Source organism: Pinus tabuliformis, chromosome 8 (assembly GCF_031772625.1).
Source record: "Pinus tabuliformis cultivar Carrire ecotype Pingquan chromosome 8, CPIR1, whole genome shotgun sequence".
NCBI lineage: Eukaryota > Viridiplantae > Streptophyta > Pinopsida > Pinales > Pinaceae > Pinus > Pinus tabuliformis.
In genome coordinates this window covers 798,693,608-798,710,868 of record NC_142294.1, presented here as the reverse complement: position 1 = coordinate 798,710,868, position 17,261 = coordinate 798,693,608, and the positions used below count along the sequence as shown (strand labels likewise).

At 37.6% G+C, this 17,261-nt stretch overlaps 1 protein-coding gene across 1 annotated transcript in view; it reads right to left on the bottom strand.

The window, feature by feature from the left end:
• The window catches only part of LOC149237977 (uncharacterized), a 174,157-nt gene that overhangs the window by 12,584 nt on the left and 144,312 nt on the right, over positions 1-17,261 (bottom strand). Inside the window, exon 7 of the mRNA XM_089372879.1 lies at positions 3,578-3,670. Within this exon, the coding sequence (XP_089229005.1) occupies positions 3,578-3,670 (93 nt within the window). The remainder of the gene's footprint in view (positions 1-3,577; positions 3,671-17,261) is intronic.

Here is a 17,261-nt window from a genome sequence, read left to right as displayed (position 1 = left end):
CAAGAAGCAAAAGTCAGTAGCACTGAGCTCTGCAGAAGCAGAGTATATGGCAGCAAGCACAGCGACGTGTGAAGCTATATGGTCTAATATTCCAAATAGAAATTTTACAGAGATAATCAAAGACATGCACAGAAATAACAACACAATTAATTTCAGCAAACACCCATGAACAGAAAAATGCTCTGGAACACCCAAAATCGCTAATTTTATTATAAATAAATTGTTGGAGTACAATAAAATTAGGAGGAGTGCACCTGGGCTTGCTCAAGGAAAGCTACAAGCCCCAGGTTATCAATCTCCCAATGCCCAACTGCTGCAATAGTTTGTCCTTCCAGAAATCTACACTGGCCCAGTTTTTCTGCACTGCTGCTTGACTTGGCACGCTGATTTGGCCCCTCAAAACTGCCCCAAAAATTTTGTAAATTTGGGGATGTGATCCTTGTCAAAAACACAAAAAGGGTTTTCTCTGGTTTTGACCCTCCAAATTCGACCCCAAATAGCTTGGCCTTCCTCAAATACCAGAACTCTTCACCTGTAGCAGAAAATGATGATTTCCTGCTCCAAAATGCTAGCAATCTCCCCACAATCTCCCTCTAAATGAAATCCTAGCAGTTCAGCCCCTAAATCCTCCAACCGACACTCCACACAACAATCACCCAAAAGAACTACGTAGGCCTATGAGAGATGACACAGTAGCAAGCTTCAGCAATTCGTACAGTAGTGAGGGACTCCCTTTTTCCTCCCAAAATCTCCCTCCTTTGGCTGGAATATGATCAAGAACACCCCTGCAGCAATAGAGACCCCAACTTTCGGTAGCAATCCAACCAATGACTGTGTGGCCTCTCCCTCTGCATCCCAGTAAACCAAAATGGCTTAGTGTTGTGTGATACCTCTCCTAGCCTCCAAATAAGATAGAAATCCTTCCTAGGGTGGCACTCAAGGTCCACCAAAGAGAAGGTTGAGCTTCACTCCTTAGGAAGTTCTTGTGCTAAGCAGCGCTTGTAAGTTGTAACTCAACTGAATAGCTAGAGTAACAATGGATAATCAAATTTCAAAAAGCCCCTAAAATGAGATCCTCACCTCCAATTTATAGCTAGCCATCCCTCATGCTCCTTGCGGACTCCACCCATCAAATTCCCTCTCTCACCCAAATCGAATTCCTCCAAGGGGTGCATATTCCCTTGCAGTGGTCCCCACACTCCACTTCCCATCAAATTTCTTGGCTTTTCTAATGTTTGGGGGTGACACCTTTATAAATTTTCCTTTTTCACCCACTTTTCCTAAGTTGTCCAGATCCGGAGAGGCAGCAACAAAGAGGCCGAGTTATTCCCAATGAGGCAACGGAAAGGAGTGCAGGCAGCAGCAAAGAGGCCGAGTTATTCCCAATGAGGCAACGCAAAGGACTGCACAGTTGCTTTAGAAAAGCAATTCAATTTGGCTGGAGCACTTCATCAGAGGCAGTTTCGGGCTTAGACGTCCAAGGGTCTGCGCAAGCACTACGTAGAGGCTGACACAGAGGGTCCAAAAGGACGAATTTTTTGAAGGGAAGTTGCGCTAGGGTTGCTTGTGGAAGAAGGGAAATTCCCTTAAATAATTTTGGCCAGATTTTCTTGCTGTTTGGATTGTCAGTTGGGCATCCATAGATTGTACTAAGATTTCACTGCTCCATAATAATAAAACCCTTATCTGTTGCACCGGTTTTCCCAAGTTGGGTTTTTCAAGGGACATTTGTCCAAAAATAACAGTGTCATTTTTATTGTGTGCTAGTATTTTTTGAGTTTCCAGTGCTATTATCTCCACAGTATATTATTTGTGAAGGTTGCAGTGTGATTAATTTGGTATTTATTGTACCAAATAAATTATTAAATTAATTAACGATTAGAGGAATTAAATCCAGTTGCTGCAATAGGATTTCAGTTTTGGAATTTTCATAGTAACTTCACTACAAATCCACAAGTAGGCTCACACATGTGGAGTGGTACACTCCAAGGGTACATATGTCCATCTCCAAGGTGATGTCATATACAAGGCTCCAATATAAGAGCACTCCGTTAGATGTGTCCAACACTCCTCATCCAAGCCTCCATGGACTCCAACACTTCTCCTAAGCCATGTACTCCACCAGGTCCACTCCCATTGCATGACCATTGTTGCAACCCAAGCATCCCCAAGTCAACCACATGCCTCCATGCAAGCATCCAAGCCAGCCCACATTGTCTAGGGCTCAACAACTTCCTCCTGAATACCAAAAGCTCCAATGTAGGGCATTCACCAAGCAGGGAACCTCCTCCATGTGACCAGCATGTAAACTGTCACCAAGCTGTCTAAAGATCTCTAATGCCCCAAGGAAGACATTCAAGCACCCAACTAAGATCAAGCAATCACTAAGTCATGTTCAATATGTATATCTATCATGAATCACCAAAGGGCTAATCAAACACCATCTATTCAAAATATCATGAAGCTTCCCCAAACATCATGTAAACACTTTCAGACTCTGGAGTAACCCCAAAAATTAGTAATTTTTATGTTATAGTTATGGGTAATACCTATAATTGGATAAGTTTCACAATATTTCTTTGGCTTATATATTATTTATATGTTTTTTAATATATGTCGTATCCAAATAATATATCTGAATCAATATACATATCATGGAAAGTTAGGATGAGACATTATCTCATCAATGCATCTTGCAAGAGGCTGAGACATTATGATTAAATCATCAATGCAGCTTGCAAAAGCCAAAACTTGACGCATTGCACAAGTTGCTGCAACATCCATTTAGATAGCAAAATTGATGAATCATGAACCAAAGAAATGATAATTTGAAACAATCTATAGGTGAACACTGACTTTCTAATTAGTAAACAAAACAAAAATGAAATGATAAAGATGCATCATCATGACATAAATCATAAATAATAAAATCGAAATCATGGTATATGGTACATTCTATATGAGATACGCATGAGACAAAATAACAAGGAATGGGGACAGCATTTGACATTGGCCTGTTTAGCTAAGAGAGATTGTTACTGTTAAAATGGTAAAAGTGTACCATTTTCCTTTCTTAGAAAGTCATCACCGTAGGAGAAAACTAAGAGTCCCCTGTGTAAGTCAAGGGACACCCAAGTATCACTATTCACAAGGGGTATACTCAGGGTGGCCCCTTCCCCTTTCGAAAGAGAATGTGTTGAGTAGATCCCTGACCATCCCCTGCAAACAGGCAGCCCAAGGACACAATCCCACCTTATCCACCCACTCCTGGTATATGCAGGATGCAAGAAACATGTTCCCTATCCACATGGATGCATTCACGTGGAACAGTAGTATAAACTCCATTATTTGATGACAAGCAAATCCTTCCCCCATCCTCACTCCATGGATTTGTGTTTCCCTAGAACTTCCAGTGTTTGTTGTATTAACATTTCCAGTACCAGTTGTAATAACCAGAGATAAAAATAATCTTTGGAAACACAAAGCAGACAAGTTGTAATTATTTATAACATGTAAAATTTCAAGAACAATTGTACACAAATCTTGGGACATGAGAATGTACAGAGAAGATAATTACCCAACGAACTGTAGAGATTTCACTCCAACTATGAGTAACATCAGAAAGATCCTTGATAGTAGTTCCAATATACACAAGACCAAAGGTGATCGGCTGCAGACAAAAAACAATAACATAATCATAAGCTCTATGAAAACAAACAGAGTCAACTAGCAGAGACAGATTGATCAGGCATGCTTCCATGGCATCTTTCATATGCAATTAGATTTAATTTTCAAAATAAAATTTTAATTAATTATTTTGATCAAATGAAGAGAATCAAAGACGCATTGACAAAACCATTGATAGAAACTGCAAATTCATCAATCCTGTTGAAATGTAATTATATCTTCAAAATATTTGGAAGGACAAAACATGATTATATATGGTACTATTATTGTGATAAAAGGCATTTTGCTAGTGGAATTTTGTCTTTTAAATTCTTATAGAATCCCATTAGTAGACAACACCATTTGTAATTCTTAAGAGATTATGCAATGACATGTTTGACAATAGCTAGGCTTCATAAATGATATGACTTTGTAAGTTTCAACTGATCCTTACCAAACCCAACAAAGGTCAGTCATTAATACCTGGTCCTCACCACAATAATGATGGATAAAAATCAACTTTGATGGAGTCTTTAAGGCCAACCCAGGGGAATGCAGGGGTGAGAGGAGTGGCAAGATACAGTGCAGAAAATTAGGATAAGCCACAGTAGCAGTTATAGCAAAATTATTTTAAAGCGAGATCAAAATTAATTATTGACTCATTACAAAGAGAATATAAAAGTCCCTCCTGGCAACTGGAAGGGCAATTTAATTGGATAAGAGGAGCAGTAACTTTCATCTGGTAAAATTTGCATGTGTAAGATTAACTAACAAAGTGAGGCAGTACAAATAATCAAAGGGAACAAAAAACTGGGTCTCCATTTGATCTCAATGAAGAAGAATGCTGGCAGGCAAATATATAGAATCTCTGTACAAAATTACAAATGCTTAGCATATTAAAAAAATAAATATTGTTTTGTTTTCTTGGAGTTTGGTCTTTTCAATTAACGCCCATCTAAGTTTTCATTTTCAAGAAACCTTAATCTTCACTTTTTCCTTGGACAACTTCAGTTTTTTGGGTGGGGTGTAGCTGAAGACACCAACTCCTATTCAATGCATCTCCAATTAATACCTGTGGCAGATGATTGCATTACATTGTACTAAGTAGCATTAATTGCCAACGTAATTGAAATATCTGATGGGAGGCACCAGTCTGATCAACTTTCAAGTTTATTCTCTTTTCCAAATGAGAGGAAGCATGAGAAAGAAACAGCTGAGGAGGCAGTCAGAAACTTTGATGAAGTAAACATTGCACTTGTAAGAGTAACAGTTAATAAAGTGGTTGACGTAGGGAAAAAAAAACTAGCAGTACAAGATGATCTAAGGGGACAAAAAACTGGGTCACCATTGATCTCAAATACGAAAACTGGCAGGAAAAAATGAAAAATCATTGTAAAAAAGTTTATTATATTGTTGGGAAATCAGTTCTGGAAACCCTAGTTCCACAGATGTTGAGATCACCAAATAATGAGGTCATCAAACAGAACCAAACAGCTATCCCGAAACATGCCAATAAAATCTGAAACAGCATTAAAGCAGTGCCCTGAAGCAGTTCATTAATTTGCTAGCAGGAGAAAGGTCAAGTGCACAAACAAGAGAAAAACCAGCCAAAAACAAGAAAGCAGGAATCCTAGACATGGGTGCTAGTGGTGTGTAAATGTTAATTTTTCTCAAACCAGATCTGATATCTCCTTGTAGTCCACTCTCTCTCTTTGGGAGAACCTTCTCACCACAAACCTTACCTTGAATTTATCAATTCTACCATCTACAGCATGCTTGATCTTGTCAAACCACCTAGAACTAGCAACTGACTTCTCCTCATATCTTAGCACTACGTCCAAAACATCATTCTTCACGACGGAGGTGTACTCCACCATGGCATTTCGCTATACCTGTTGGTTTGTTGCCTCCTGAATACTGGAAGACTCAAAATCTAGAATGTTGCTCATTGATGCCATATATTCTAAAAACTTCATTGGAGATTTATTCTCTCTAAAAGTGCTCCTAAGAGTCTCAACGTGCTCCTCAGCATCCCTCAATGTTTGATTGAACCATCGAGGTCTCTTGATAGAAGTAAAAGGGGCTCCTACCTTCCCCTTTGCACTTAAGCTTGTTGTGATGCCCAAAAAATCACCAGTGTGACCCTAGCTCAAGCTTTGAAGCTTCCAAATCCTCATCCTTTGTCACTAGAATAGGCCCAAAACCAGCCAAAAAACAAGAAAGCAGGAGTCCTAGACATGGGTGCTAGTCGGTGTTGTTGACCACTACGTGTCAACGACCCATAGCAGTACACCCCCTTTTTTCGCAAAAGGGATAGCGCCTGATAGGCGTGTTCCTGCCATCCAGCTATCATCGTCAGCCTGAGAATCATCTTATAATGTAAACTCAGTCTGCATGTGTATAATCTAAATAATCTCAGCAGATCCGTGTCGTGTATGTAATCACCTAGGTAAACCTAGTTTTCTGTTAACGATCTACATTCTAGGAGGTTTTTTGTCTCACCGATCCATTCTCGGATGGTCGGCAGAGTTTTCCTTCAGCCTATCCAAAGCCGGAATGGATTTTGTCACTGGAATCTTAGGGGAGTCCTAGTGTTTTAGATCAAGTCTATGTAAAAGTGATTTGGGAATATTCCTAACTATTTGGTTAGGTTATTTTATTACAAATTGCTTGATCTGCTAGATTATATTTGTGTCGCAGAACTGGGTAGTCTGTGAGGGTCTTTTGCAAATGGGTTTTCCCCCTTGAGATGTAAAAATGTAAAAAATCATGATGTAAAATGTCTTGAGGGTTAGAAAAATAATTTATCCCCTCATAGGTCCTAGGTCCTAGGTAAATTTAAGTTTTCCAGAGGTAAAATTCGTGGATCCTTTAAAAAATTAAATCTTAACAGGTCCAGGGACTAAGGTTAATTGATTATTTTGCTAAATTTTATGCCTTGGGTCCCTGGGGTTAAGTCAAAGTCAAAATTTTGAGGAAATAAATGCAAAATTTTAATTTTTGAATTTATTAAAATGCATTTAATTGAAAAATTCGAAATTTCCTCAATATTTAAAATTTCGACGGATGAGATTAAAAGAAATTTTGATCCTCATCAACGGTCGAGATCACTTTGACAAGGATCACTCGAACTAGCTGTTGGAGGATTTATCTTTAAATAGGAGGTCATTTGTCAGTCAGTATCATCCGATCTTTTGATCGTGTACTAAGCGAAAAGCTCTCTTGTAATCTTTTTATGAGCAATAAAGAAAGACTTTGGGGTTAATTTCTGCTGGTGTTACTCTTCATGGAAACGCTGTAAGATGTATTATTTTCGTGTGTAATTTCTTTTTTTCCATTAATAATAGCTTCTGAAGAGTGATTTGAGTACAGGTATCTTGCTCAGTCGCTGGGGTTTGAATGATAATTTAAGTTTTGAATATAATAGCAGGTATCTCTATTAGATCTGAATTTTATTATTGTTTTCTCGCTCTATGTTGACAGCTGAATTGAGTTTTGCAGGAAAATCCTTGATTATTAGATCATCGAGTTCGAGGAAGTTCTCGGCTAAACCAACCAACTCCCAATCCGCGTTTTCTGAAGAGCCCAGTTTGAATTTGATTCTGGGCTTATCATAAGATATTTTTATGGGCTATGTTGACAGGAAACGTGGGTTCGGGGACGGGGACAGGGATGACATTTTTAGAAATAGGGTGCGTGGGTTCGTCAGGTAATATAATAATATTAAATTTTAATAATTATATTTTATAAATTTATAATTTATAAATTATAAATTTATAATTAATAATATATATGAAACTATGAACTGTTTTTCCTAAACAAATTCTAAACCATCTAATTGGATTTTGTTGATCCATGGTGAAATTACATTGCAAGGGCAAGCAACACCATTGTTAGAGGGTAGATAATGAACTGGCTTGAATGTTGTGTAGATGATTGAGTTGAAATACATTCTCACTGAACGGTTTATATTGTAAAGAATAGCACAGAGCTATATTCAGTGTATGAATGCATTTATGTAATGCCATTCATTAATGCAAAAAATGTTGAAGATTTTCTGCGCTTTATTAATCTAATTGCAACTATTTCAGGTTAAAAGAACTGAAACATATACTTCTCATATTATAGTATATAGTATAAAAAATTTAAAATTTAACAAGTCTGGGCTGAGTAGAGGTAAGTTTGTGGCATTGTCATCTCTGTTTAGGGCTTCAGTTGGGTACAGGAGTCTGCATAGGGAGGCCAAGGTCTGTTCCTTAGTGAACAGTGAACTGTTTTGTGTAAACAGTGGCATGAATCAAGCCCTACAACTCAGGGTTTGACAACAACAAGGAGGAGGGACTATGCCGCAACTGTAGGAGGCAAATTGAGTGTATAAAAGTGGACTGACAGTTGTGGCTCATGTTGCAGACAGTCCGAAACAGCAAGAAATTGTGACATTCATTCCGGCAAGCCTTTAAAAGCACTGTATGAGTTGTCACGTTATTGTAATTCTGCTTAATGTAGTTGAGCCCCTGTGGGTGTTCACTGTTCAAATGTGTAATATAATGCACCTATATTTTTCACACGCGGGTCTTGTGAAACTTTTTCATGGAATAATAAAATTGAAAACGAAAACTTGTAAATACCACTGCCGTTGAAGCTGCTCTGTCCACTGCCGCTGAAGCTGCCCACTGCTGTTGAAGCTGCCCACTGCCACTAGAAATGGTAAACGGGGATGGCTCAAGCCTCAACCAAATGGAAAAAAGTTAAATGAAATCGCGTATCAGATATTTGCTTGTCTGCGTTCATAGAGGGTTAAAGTCTTAAATTTCCATAAAAAAAAAAATTATTTGAAAATTTCAATAAAAAAAATTTTGAAAATTAAATTTTTAATATAGTTTTTTTTATGAAGAACCCAACCCGAAGAACCCAAGAACCCATTAAAGGAAAAGAACCCAAATTTTTTTTGAAGAACCCGGTTCTTCTGGGAAGAACTCGTACCCGAATCCGGTACTTGGGTGCGGGAACCCGGGACGGGTTCGAGAACCCCACCCCCAGGTGCGGGGACCCGTGCAACATAGTTTATGGGTGATGCATGAGGGTTTTGGGCTTAGTACCTGCTCTAAAATTCAAAAAATTTTAATTTTTTTTGTGCCAAATCGTTAGATTTGGCTGTTGAGAGCCTCAGATCATCAGATCTAGGAGCGGAGTCGGACTCACACTCCCTAGATCTGATAGATTTTCCATTTATGTACATCGATCTCTAATTAATTTTAGTTTTCTGACTTTGGTTTTGAGGGTTTTAGTGGTTTTTGGGTCATTGTGTATATCGTTTGGGTGTTTTTTGTTGTATTGCAGTTGCAGATCTGAAGTTGAAAGCTGTACAGAGTCCAGATCTAGGCCCTGGAGGGTAAGATCTGGATCTCTGGAGGTCCATCAACATCATTTTTTGCAAGGGTTTAAATTTAGTTTCAAATCTGGAAATTTAATGAGGGTTTCAGGGTCAAATCTGAAAGAAATGGATGAAATATTTTAATTAAATCTGGAGAATTTTCTATAAGGGTTTCATTGATAAATTTTAAGCATAAGTATAACATTCAAATCTGTGATTTCTTCTCTAGTTTTTGGCTACCTGGATGCTACCTGGGGTTTTATTTTTATTGCAGGAAAAATTCGAATTTTTTTGGGCAATCTGGCTTTCCTTTGCGTTCCCCTCCGCGGCTGCTTCATTGCTACTACAGCCTTCTAACCCCGCAACTCCTCATCCCCCTCACGCAGCCTCTCACTCTGTCCACATTGAGCTCCCATTCTCCACGCAGCTTCATTCCCCATCGTGGCTCCCTAGCGCTGCCAGCGATCGTATTTCATGCACCATCGCACCTTTCTTTGTTGTGTTATCCCCGCATCCATCCACCTCTACCTGCAAACGATCGTTGCTTTCCTGTCCACTACAATCGTTCCTCCCTGTCCAGATCCGCAGCCTCTTCATCGCTGCTACACTAACCCACAACTCTCCAACACTGCCCGTACTCTCGGTCTGCCCGCCTTACTTTGCACGTTGTTTTCACTGCCTCTCCGCGTTGCCCTCTTCCGCTGCTTCGTCAGCTTCTATCTCTCCCATGTGCTCTATCTTTCCTCACCTACAAACAACCTTCCGCTACTCCCTACCTCATCTTTCTCTACCGTCGAATTGCTTCCTCCATCGATCATCTTTCCGTTGACCTGCATGCAGCCAAAACAATCAAATTTTTTAGTTTCATTTTATTTATTTATGTATGCCAGTTAGTTTAGGGTTTAGATAGATTAGTTAAAATTCCAATTTTCATTTTTTTTGTTAAGTTAGGTCTGATTTTAAAAAAATAAATCTTTAGATTCATATCTTATTTTTTATTTTAATTTTTCGATTTTGGTTTTGGTTTCAATTTTTTTTATTTCATTCTTATTTAGTTTCACATTTTTCAATTCTTATGATTTTGATTTTAAAAATCTAAGAAATTCCTTAAAAAAAAAATTCTAAAATTAAAAATCTAAAAATTTCTAAAAAAATCCTAAACATTAAAAAAATTTCTAAAAATCCTAAACATTAAAAAATTTTAAATCTAAAAAATATAAAATTTCAAATGTCTAAAAACATCCAAAAACATTTAAAAAATATAAAATTACAAAAAAAAAAAAAACTTTAAATCATAAATCTAAATTTGTTGCCTAAGGATTTAAAATAAAATTCAGGGGTTTTTTCGCTTAAACTCTAGAATTTTTAATGTGGCCTATGGCCCATTAAAATTTTTTATTTTTTAACCCTTCGATTAAATTACATTCCTAAGGAATAATTAAAAAATTTTAGCCTAAAGTTCCTTAGTGTCATTTGGTCATTAAATGCAATTTTTATGATTTTCCTATGGTCAAAGTGCGATAAACATTTTTAATCATATTTGGTTGTTGAAGAAAATTTATTAAATCTAGATTTGGGCAGTCAGCGAAAATAATTTTAAATCTAGAATTTCTTGCATATGGATTATTTATGATTGTCGCTTTTCATCGTTCTGGATAGCTTGTTTTATTGATGGTTAATTCAAATATCGAAGGCACTGGTCTATAATTGTTTCTATCTTGTGGTCATGTCTTGTTTACATTGGCATTTTATCTATCAATCTGATTTAATCATTTAGATTCATCAAGTTGTCCATCTTTAAAATCTCCTAGAGCCCGTGATCCACAGGCTTTCTCATCCATTTACCTTAGGGACTACCCCCCTTGACTTGCCTAGGAGAGAGTCTAAACGGAGTGAGTAAGGATTAAGAGTGACAACCCTTACTCTGAGTGTTGTCGCGCTGCCTATACACTTTATGCGACAACAGGTGTAAATGTTAATTTTTCTCAAAACAAATCTGATATCTCCTTGTAGTCCACTCCCTCTCTTTGGGAGAACCTTCTCACCACAAACCTTACCTTGAATTTATCAATTCTACCATCTACAACATGCTTGATCTTGTCAAACCACCTAGAACTAGCAACTGACTTCGCCTCGTATCTTAGCACTATGTCCAAAACATCATTCTTCACGAAGGAGGTGTACTCCTCCACCATGGCATTTCGCTATACCTATTGGTTTGTTGCCTCCTAAATATTGGAAGACTCGAAATCTAGAATGTTGCTCATTGATGCCATATATTCTAAAAACTTCATTGGAGGTTTATGCTCTCTAAAAGTGCTCCTCAAAGTCTCAACATGCTCCTAAGCATCCCTCAATGTTTGATTGAACCATCAAGGTCTCTTGATAGAAGTAAAAGGGGCTCCTACCTTCCCCTTTGCAATTAAGGTTGTTGTAATGCCCAAAAAATCACCAATGTGACCTTGGCTCAAGCTTCAAAGCTTCCAAATCCTCATCCTTTGTCACTAGAATAGGCCCATGGGACTTCCTAGTTGTAAAGTCTTCCTCAAACATTACAGCCCAACACACTATTGTTTTCTTCTGCTTGAATATAGACCTTGTAAGCCACAAATAAACCCTTCATGTCGAAGGGATATAGTTTGGTCTTCTTCTCTAATGGTACGTAGATATAAATTGGACAATGCAAGATGCAATAATAACTCACCTTTAGCTTCACACCAATGAATGGCTCCTTTGGTGTGTTGTCCTCCAAGATTCTATGAGGATACATGTTCTAGACGTAGATTGTTGTGTTGCATGCCTCTACCCAAAGAAACATTAGCAAGTCTTACTCATGCATCATGGCCTTAGCAACCCCTACCATGGATCGATTCTTCCTCTCTACAACCCCATTTTGTTGTGCGTTGTATAGAATTGTTAACTCCCTTTTGATTCATGTCGCCTTGCAGAAACCCTCAAACTCCTTGAAAGTATACTCTTCCCCATGATCTCAAGACTTTGACCATTTTCCCTGTATGGTTTTTAACTAGAGCTTTAAAATCCTAAACCTACTAAAGACCTTATCCTTAATATTTAGGAAGTATATCCAAGTCTTGCGAAGGAAATCATCAATAAAAGAAAGATAATGCATGCTTCATGTTATTGATGCTACTAACATTGATTCATAAACATTTAAATGTACTAGGTCTAGAATACCCTTACACCTGTGCTCGCTAGGTCTAGAATTCCCTAAATATACTAGCCTTTGCATACACCATGTTGCTCCATATTGAACTCTAGAAGACTTGTGACTATCTCCCTAAAAATAGGCAATGCCCTATTACAAAGGTGCCTCATTCTCTTCTGCCACAACTCGCACAAGTTGTCATTGCTATGCACCAAAGCTCAAACAGATTCACCCTACAAAATGTTCAAATTACTTTCGTTAAACCCTATTACCTGAGTTGTATCTAGGCTAGAATCTTTCGGCCTAATGATGACTTGATGGTTCTTAAACTCTACTAGAAATCCCTTTTCCTCCGTGATAGAAACTAAAAGCAAATTCTTCCTAAACCTAGAACAAACAAGACATCATCAAAATCTAAAGAATTATTTGACTTAAGCTAAAAGGGAGTAGTACCAACTCTTGCTACTAGGTATTTGGTATCATTACCAGGCTCAACTTGTACTCCCCGAGTCTTGCTTCTTCATATTAAAATATTTCATTCGGGTTGATCTCATATGTCAAAATGCTACATTGTCCATGTTACCGCTCAAACTAGCAGGGGACCTATGTTGCAGGAACACCAATTTTAGTGGTGTACCAATACTTGGGACAGCCCGAAACAGGCTTGAAACGTCATCAGACGTACCATACGGTGTTTCGCTATTTTGAAATGCCGGACGGTACGACTGGCGGAGTTTCGGCACAACACTCTGAGTTTCAGCGGCCAAAAAGAAATTAAAAAAAAATATTAAGCCTTTTTTGGCCATCTCAACTCGTGGAAAGAGGGTGTGGACCCCATCTAACACCAAAACACACTAATAAACTAATTTTTATGTGGTTGCTACCTAAATTTAATAAAAAAAAATTACAAATGGAATTCTCAAGAAGATGAGAAGAATAGAATTCTCTAGAAATCCTATGAGCCTCTTCTTTTCTTTAAAAAGGCACTCCATTCACTCATTTCTCACACATTGTTTTGCAAGAAGAGCTTCCTATAGCAGCAGCAAGGAGTTTATTTGTGTTTTGGAGCATGGGAAGCAAAAGGAAGGGCATGGGCAGCAAGAGGAACAGCGTGGACAATAGCTAGTTGGGTGAGTTTTCATTTCCTAATTTTGCATCATTCATGGCTTCTCAAAGTAGTGTTTCAAGTGCCCCTAAATTGGGTGAGTTTTTCATTTTGTATTATTGTAATTTTGCAGCAATCATGGCTTCTCAAAGTTGTGTTTCAAGTGCCCCTAAATCCACTCAAGCAAGCAGGCAGCAAGAATATTATCCTCTATGGAAGTATGTTACCAAAGTGAAGTAGATGGGGTTACGGTAGTACATGGGAATGGAAGTGAAATTTGTGCAAAAATGAAAAGACCTTCAAGGGCTCTTACACAAGAGTGAAGGCTCACATTTTGCATGAAGAGATAAAGGGTATTGATGTGTGTGCACATACCAAAAATGCAGAGGTGAGGGCTAGATTCAAGAAAGAGAGTGATGATGCTCAAAGGTTGAAGGATCAAAGAAGAAAAATCGGCATGGGCACTACCAATCCTCGCATGTCTGATAGCGTTGAGCCAAGGATTGTTCAGGAAGCAAGAAAGAGGAGGGCACTAGAAGTAGAAGCAGAGTTATCAAAGCCATCAACTCCAATTCAAGACAGCAGATTGGTGAAAATGCTTGATAGTCAAGGGAGAGAAGAAGCTGACTCAAGAGTGGCAAGGGCCATCTTTGCTTGTGGCATCCCCTTTAATGTGGTTCGATCCCCATATTGGTAGGATTTGGTGAGAGCGATTAACAAAGCTCCTCAAGGTTACAAGGGCCCAAACTATGAAAAAGTAAGAATAGTTTCGCTGAAAAAAGAGAGACAACTTCTTGATGATGTTCTCAAACCAATTCATAGCTCATGGGGTAGTACAGGGGTTTCTATTATCTCAGATGGTTGGACTGATACAAGACGCAGGCCTTTGATTAATGTCATTGCATCATCACCAAAAGGAGTCATGTTCATCAAAGAAGAAGATTATTCAGGCGAGATAATGGATAGTAAGTCCATTGTTGATATTTTAATTTCTACAATTGAACAAGTAGGGTTAAAAAATGTGGTGCAAGTTATCGCAGATAATGCACTTGTTTGCAAAGTTGTAGGCTTGATTGTTGAGAGTAGATACAATCACATATTTTGGAATCCTTGCATTGTCCACAATATGAAGCTAATTTTAAAAGATATTGAGGCAAAAACATAATGGATTAAGGACATAGGGCATGTTAGGGAGATTATAAAATTCATCATCAACCACCACCAATCTCAAGCAATATATCGAGAATACTCCAAATTAGAGTTGTTGAAAGTTGCTGAGACATGGTATGTCTCAAATTTCATCATGTTGCGTCGCCTTGTTGATTTTAAAAATGCATTAATGAGTATGGTGGTGGGTCCAACTTGGGCCAAGTGGAGACACGCAAATTCAGAGAAGGGAAGTATGGTGAGGAGGGTGTTGGTTGATGAAGATTGGCAGAGCAAGATTGATTTCTTGCTCAAGTTCACATCACTTGCATTTGATCTTCTTCGAGTTGCAAACACAAAGAAATTTTTCTTAGGAGAGGTTTATGATGGCATGGATACCGTGGTTGAAAAAACTGTGGAAATTATTACACAGGAGGCTCCCACTCTTCTTTTTGTGGATTTTGATTTTTTTGAACAAGTGAGGTCCATTATTGTTACCAGGTGGAATGGCTTCAACACTCCATTGCACACTTTGGCACATGCTCTAAATCCAAAATTTTATGATGAAGAATTCATTACTGAAAGAAATGGGAAGAGGAAGACTCCACATGAGGACAAGGAGGTGGCTAATGGAGTGAAGAAAGCCTTTCAGAGGATATTTCCAGCTTCTTTACAAACTGGTGTTTTGCTACTGGATTAAAGGATTTTCTAGACATATCAGCTTTGGATGAGAGGAGGACCATGGACCCAGTTAAGTGGTGGACTTGTCATGGGGCAAATGGTGTTCATTTGCAAAGCCTTGCCACTCGTATTCTATCACAAGTGGCAAGCTCTTCATCAGCAGAACAAAATTGGAGCACCTACAGTTTCATTCATAGTGTGAAGCGCAACAAGTTGGGATCGCAGAAGGCAGAGGACCTTGTATATGTGCATTCAAACCTACGCCTTGTGTCTCGTAGGGGTGAAGAATATACAAGTGGACCTCATAAAGAATGGGATGTGGATGCAGAATGTCTAGATTTAGAGCTCTCTCTTTCTACTCTTGATATTTGTGCCAATGGTGATGCAACTGCATCTAGAAACACTAGTAGAGTTACCTCTTCTACTGAACAAGCATCTTGTTCTATCTTTGACGATGAGGATGGGGAGTTGTATTAGTAATGATATGTTAATGTAGCCATGATTGTCTTTAGTTCATGTTTTATTTCAGTTTTAGCACATATAGCCTCACATATAAAGGTTGATTTTGGAGTCTTGAATGTAAAGCCTCATCTATAAAGGCTAATTTTGGATATTTGCATCATGTAATCATCTGTTGCAGTTAATTTGGATTTCCTTCTAAATATATGTCTCATTCTTTCTTTTCTTGCAAAATAATGTGTTATAATTTATTTAATATATATATATATCGATCACGTTTCCATTTTCCGGGGGTCACGCTTCGGGCCGTCCCGATTTCATAAACTTCTAGACGTTTCGATGTTTCGTGCAACTTAGCAGGGGACCTGTTGTCGCACAAAGTGTCTAGGCACCGCGACAACGCTCAGAGTAAGGGTTGTCATTCTTGATCCTTACTCACTCCGTTTAGACTCTCTCCTAGGCAAGTCAAGGGGGGTAGTCCCTAAGGTAAATGGATGAGAAAGCCTATGGAACACGGGCTCTAAGAGATTTTAATGATGGACAACTTTGACGAATGTAGAATAAGCCTCGGTCAATTAAAATAGATGGATTAAAATAAGACACAATTACAAGATATAAATGACTACAGACCAGTGACTTTAATTTGAATTAACCATAGACTAAGTAATAACAAGTCATCCAGAGAAAACTTATAGATGTGGCAAAGTGACGATCGTGAAAAATTAATTGTAAAATGCCCAAAACTTTAACATGCAAGAGAAAAATGGTTTTCGTTAGGAATTCAGATCTAGAACATTTAACTTTCTCCTATAGCCAATATAATTTAAAATATTTATCGCACCTTGACCATAGAAAAATCATGAAAAATTAAATTTAATCACCAAAGACACCAAGGAACTTTAAATTTGCGCTTCAATTATTCCTTAGGCAATTTCTTTAATGTGAAAATAAAGAAGTAAAACAAATCAACGGGTTAATAAGTCGAATTTTTAATGGGCCACGGGCCACATTAAAAAAATTTAATGTTGAAGCACAAATCCTTTAATTTATTTTATTCTTAATTATCACGTCACTAGGAATTTAAAATTTTTAGATTTTTTAAATGTTTTAGAATTTTTTAATTTCTAGGATTTTTGTAGAAAAACTTATATTTTTTTAAATTTTTTTATATTTTCTGAATTTTGTAAAAAGAAATAAGAAGTAAAAAAATTAAAATCAGATGTCAAAAAAAAGGAAACACTTTTTTTAATTGTTTTTAAATGTTTTAGATTTTAGATTTTTAAATTTTGTTAATTTTATTTTTTTTTTAGGCTTTTTAATGTTTTTTTAAATAAAAATCAAAAAACATTAAAAAAAACATGAAAAATGAAAAATGTAAAAAGGAAAAAGTAAATAAAAGAAAATTATACTAACCACATACAAAAATAAAAATAAAAAATAAAAAATAAAAATAAAAAATAAAAAAAATCGAAAAAGCTAGATTAACCCTAACCTGTGCATAAAAGACAAATAAAATGTGAAAAAAAAAGAAAAATCGAATGTATTTGTTGTGCGTGTGCAAGGTCAACCCGACGGCGGGAGGAGGAAATGTGATGGCAGCAATGGACAACAGCAAAGGGAGAATGAGCAGCGGGAGGAGAAGCAGCGGACAGCGACGGATAGAC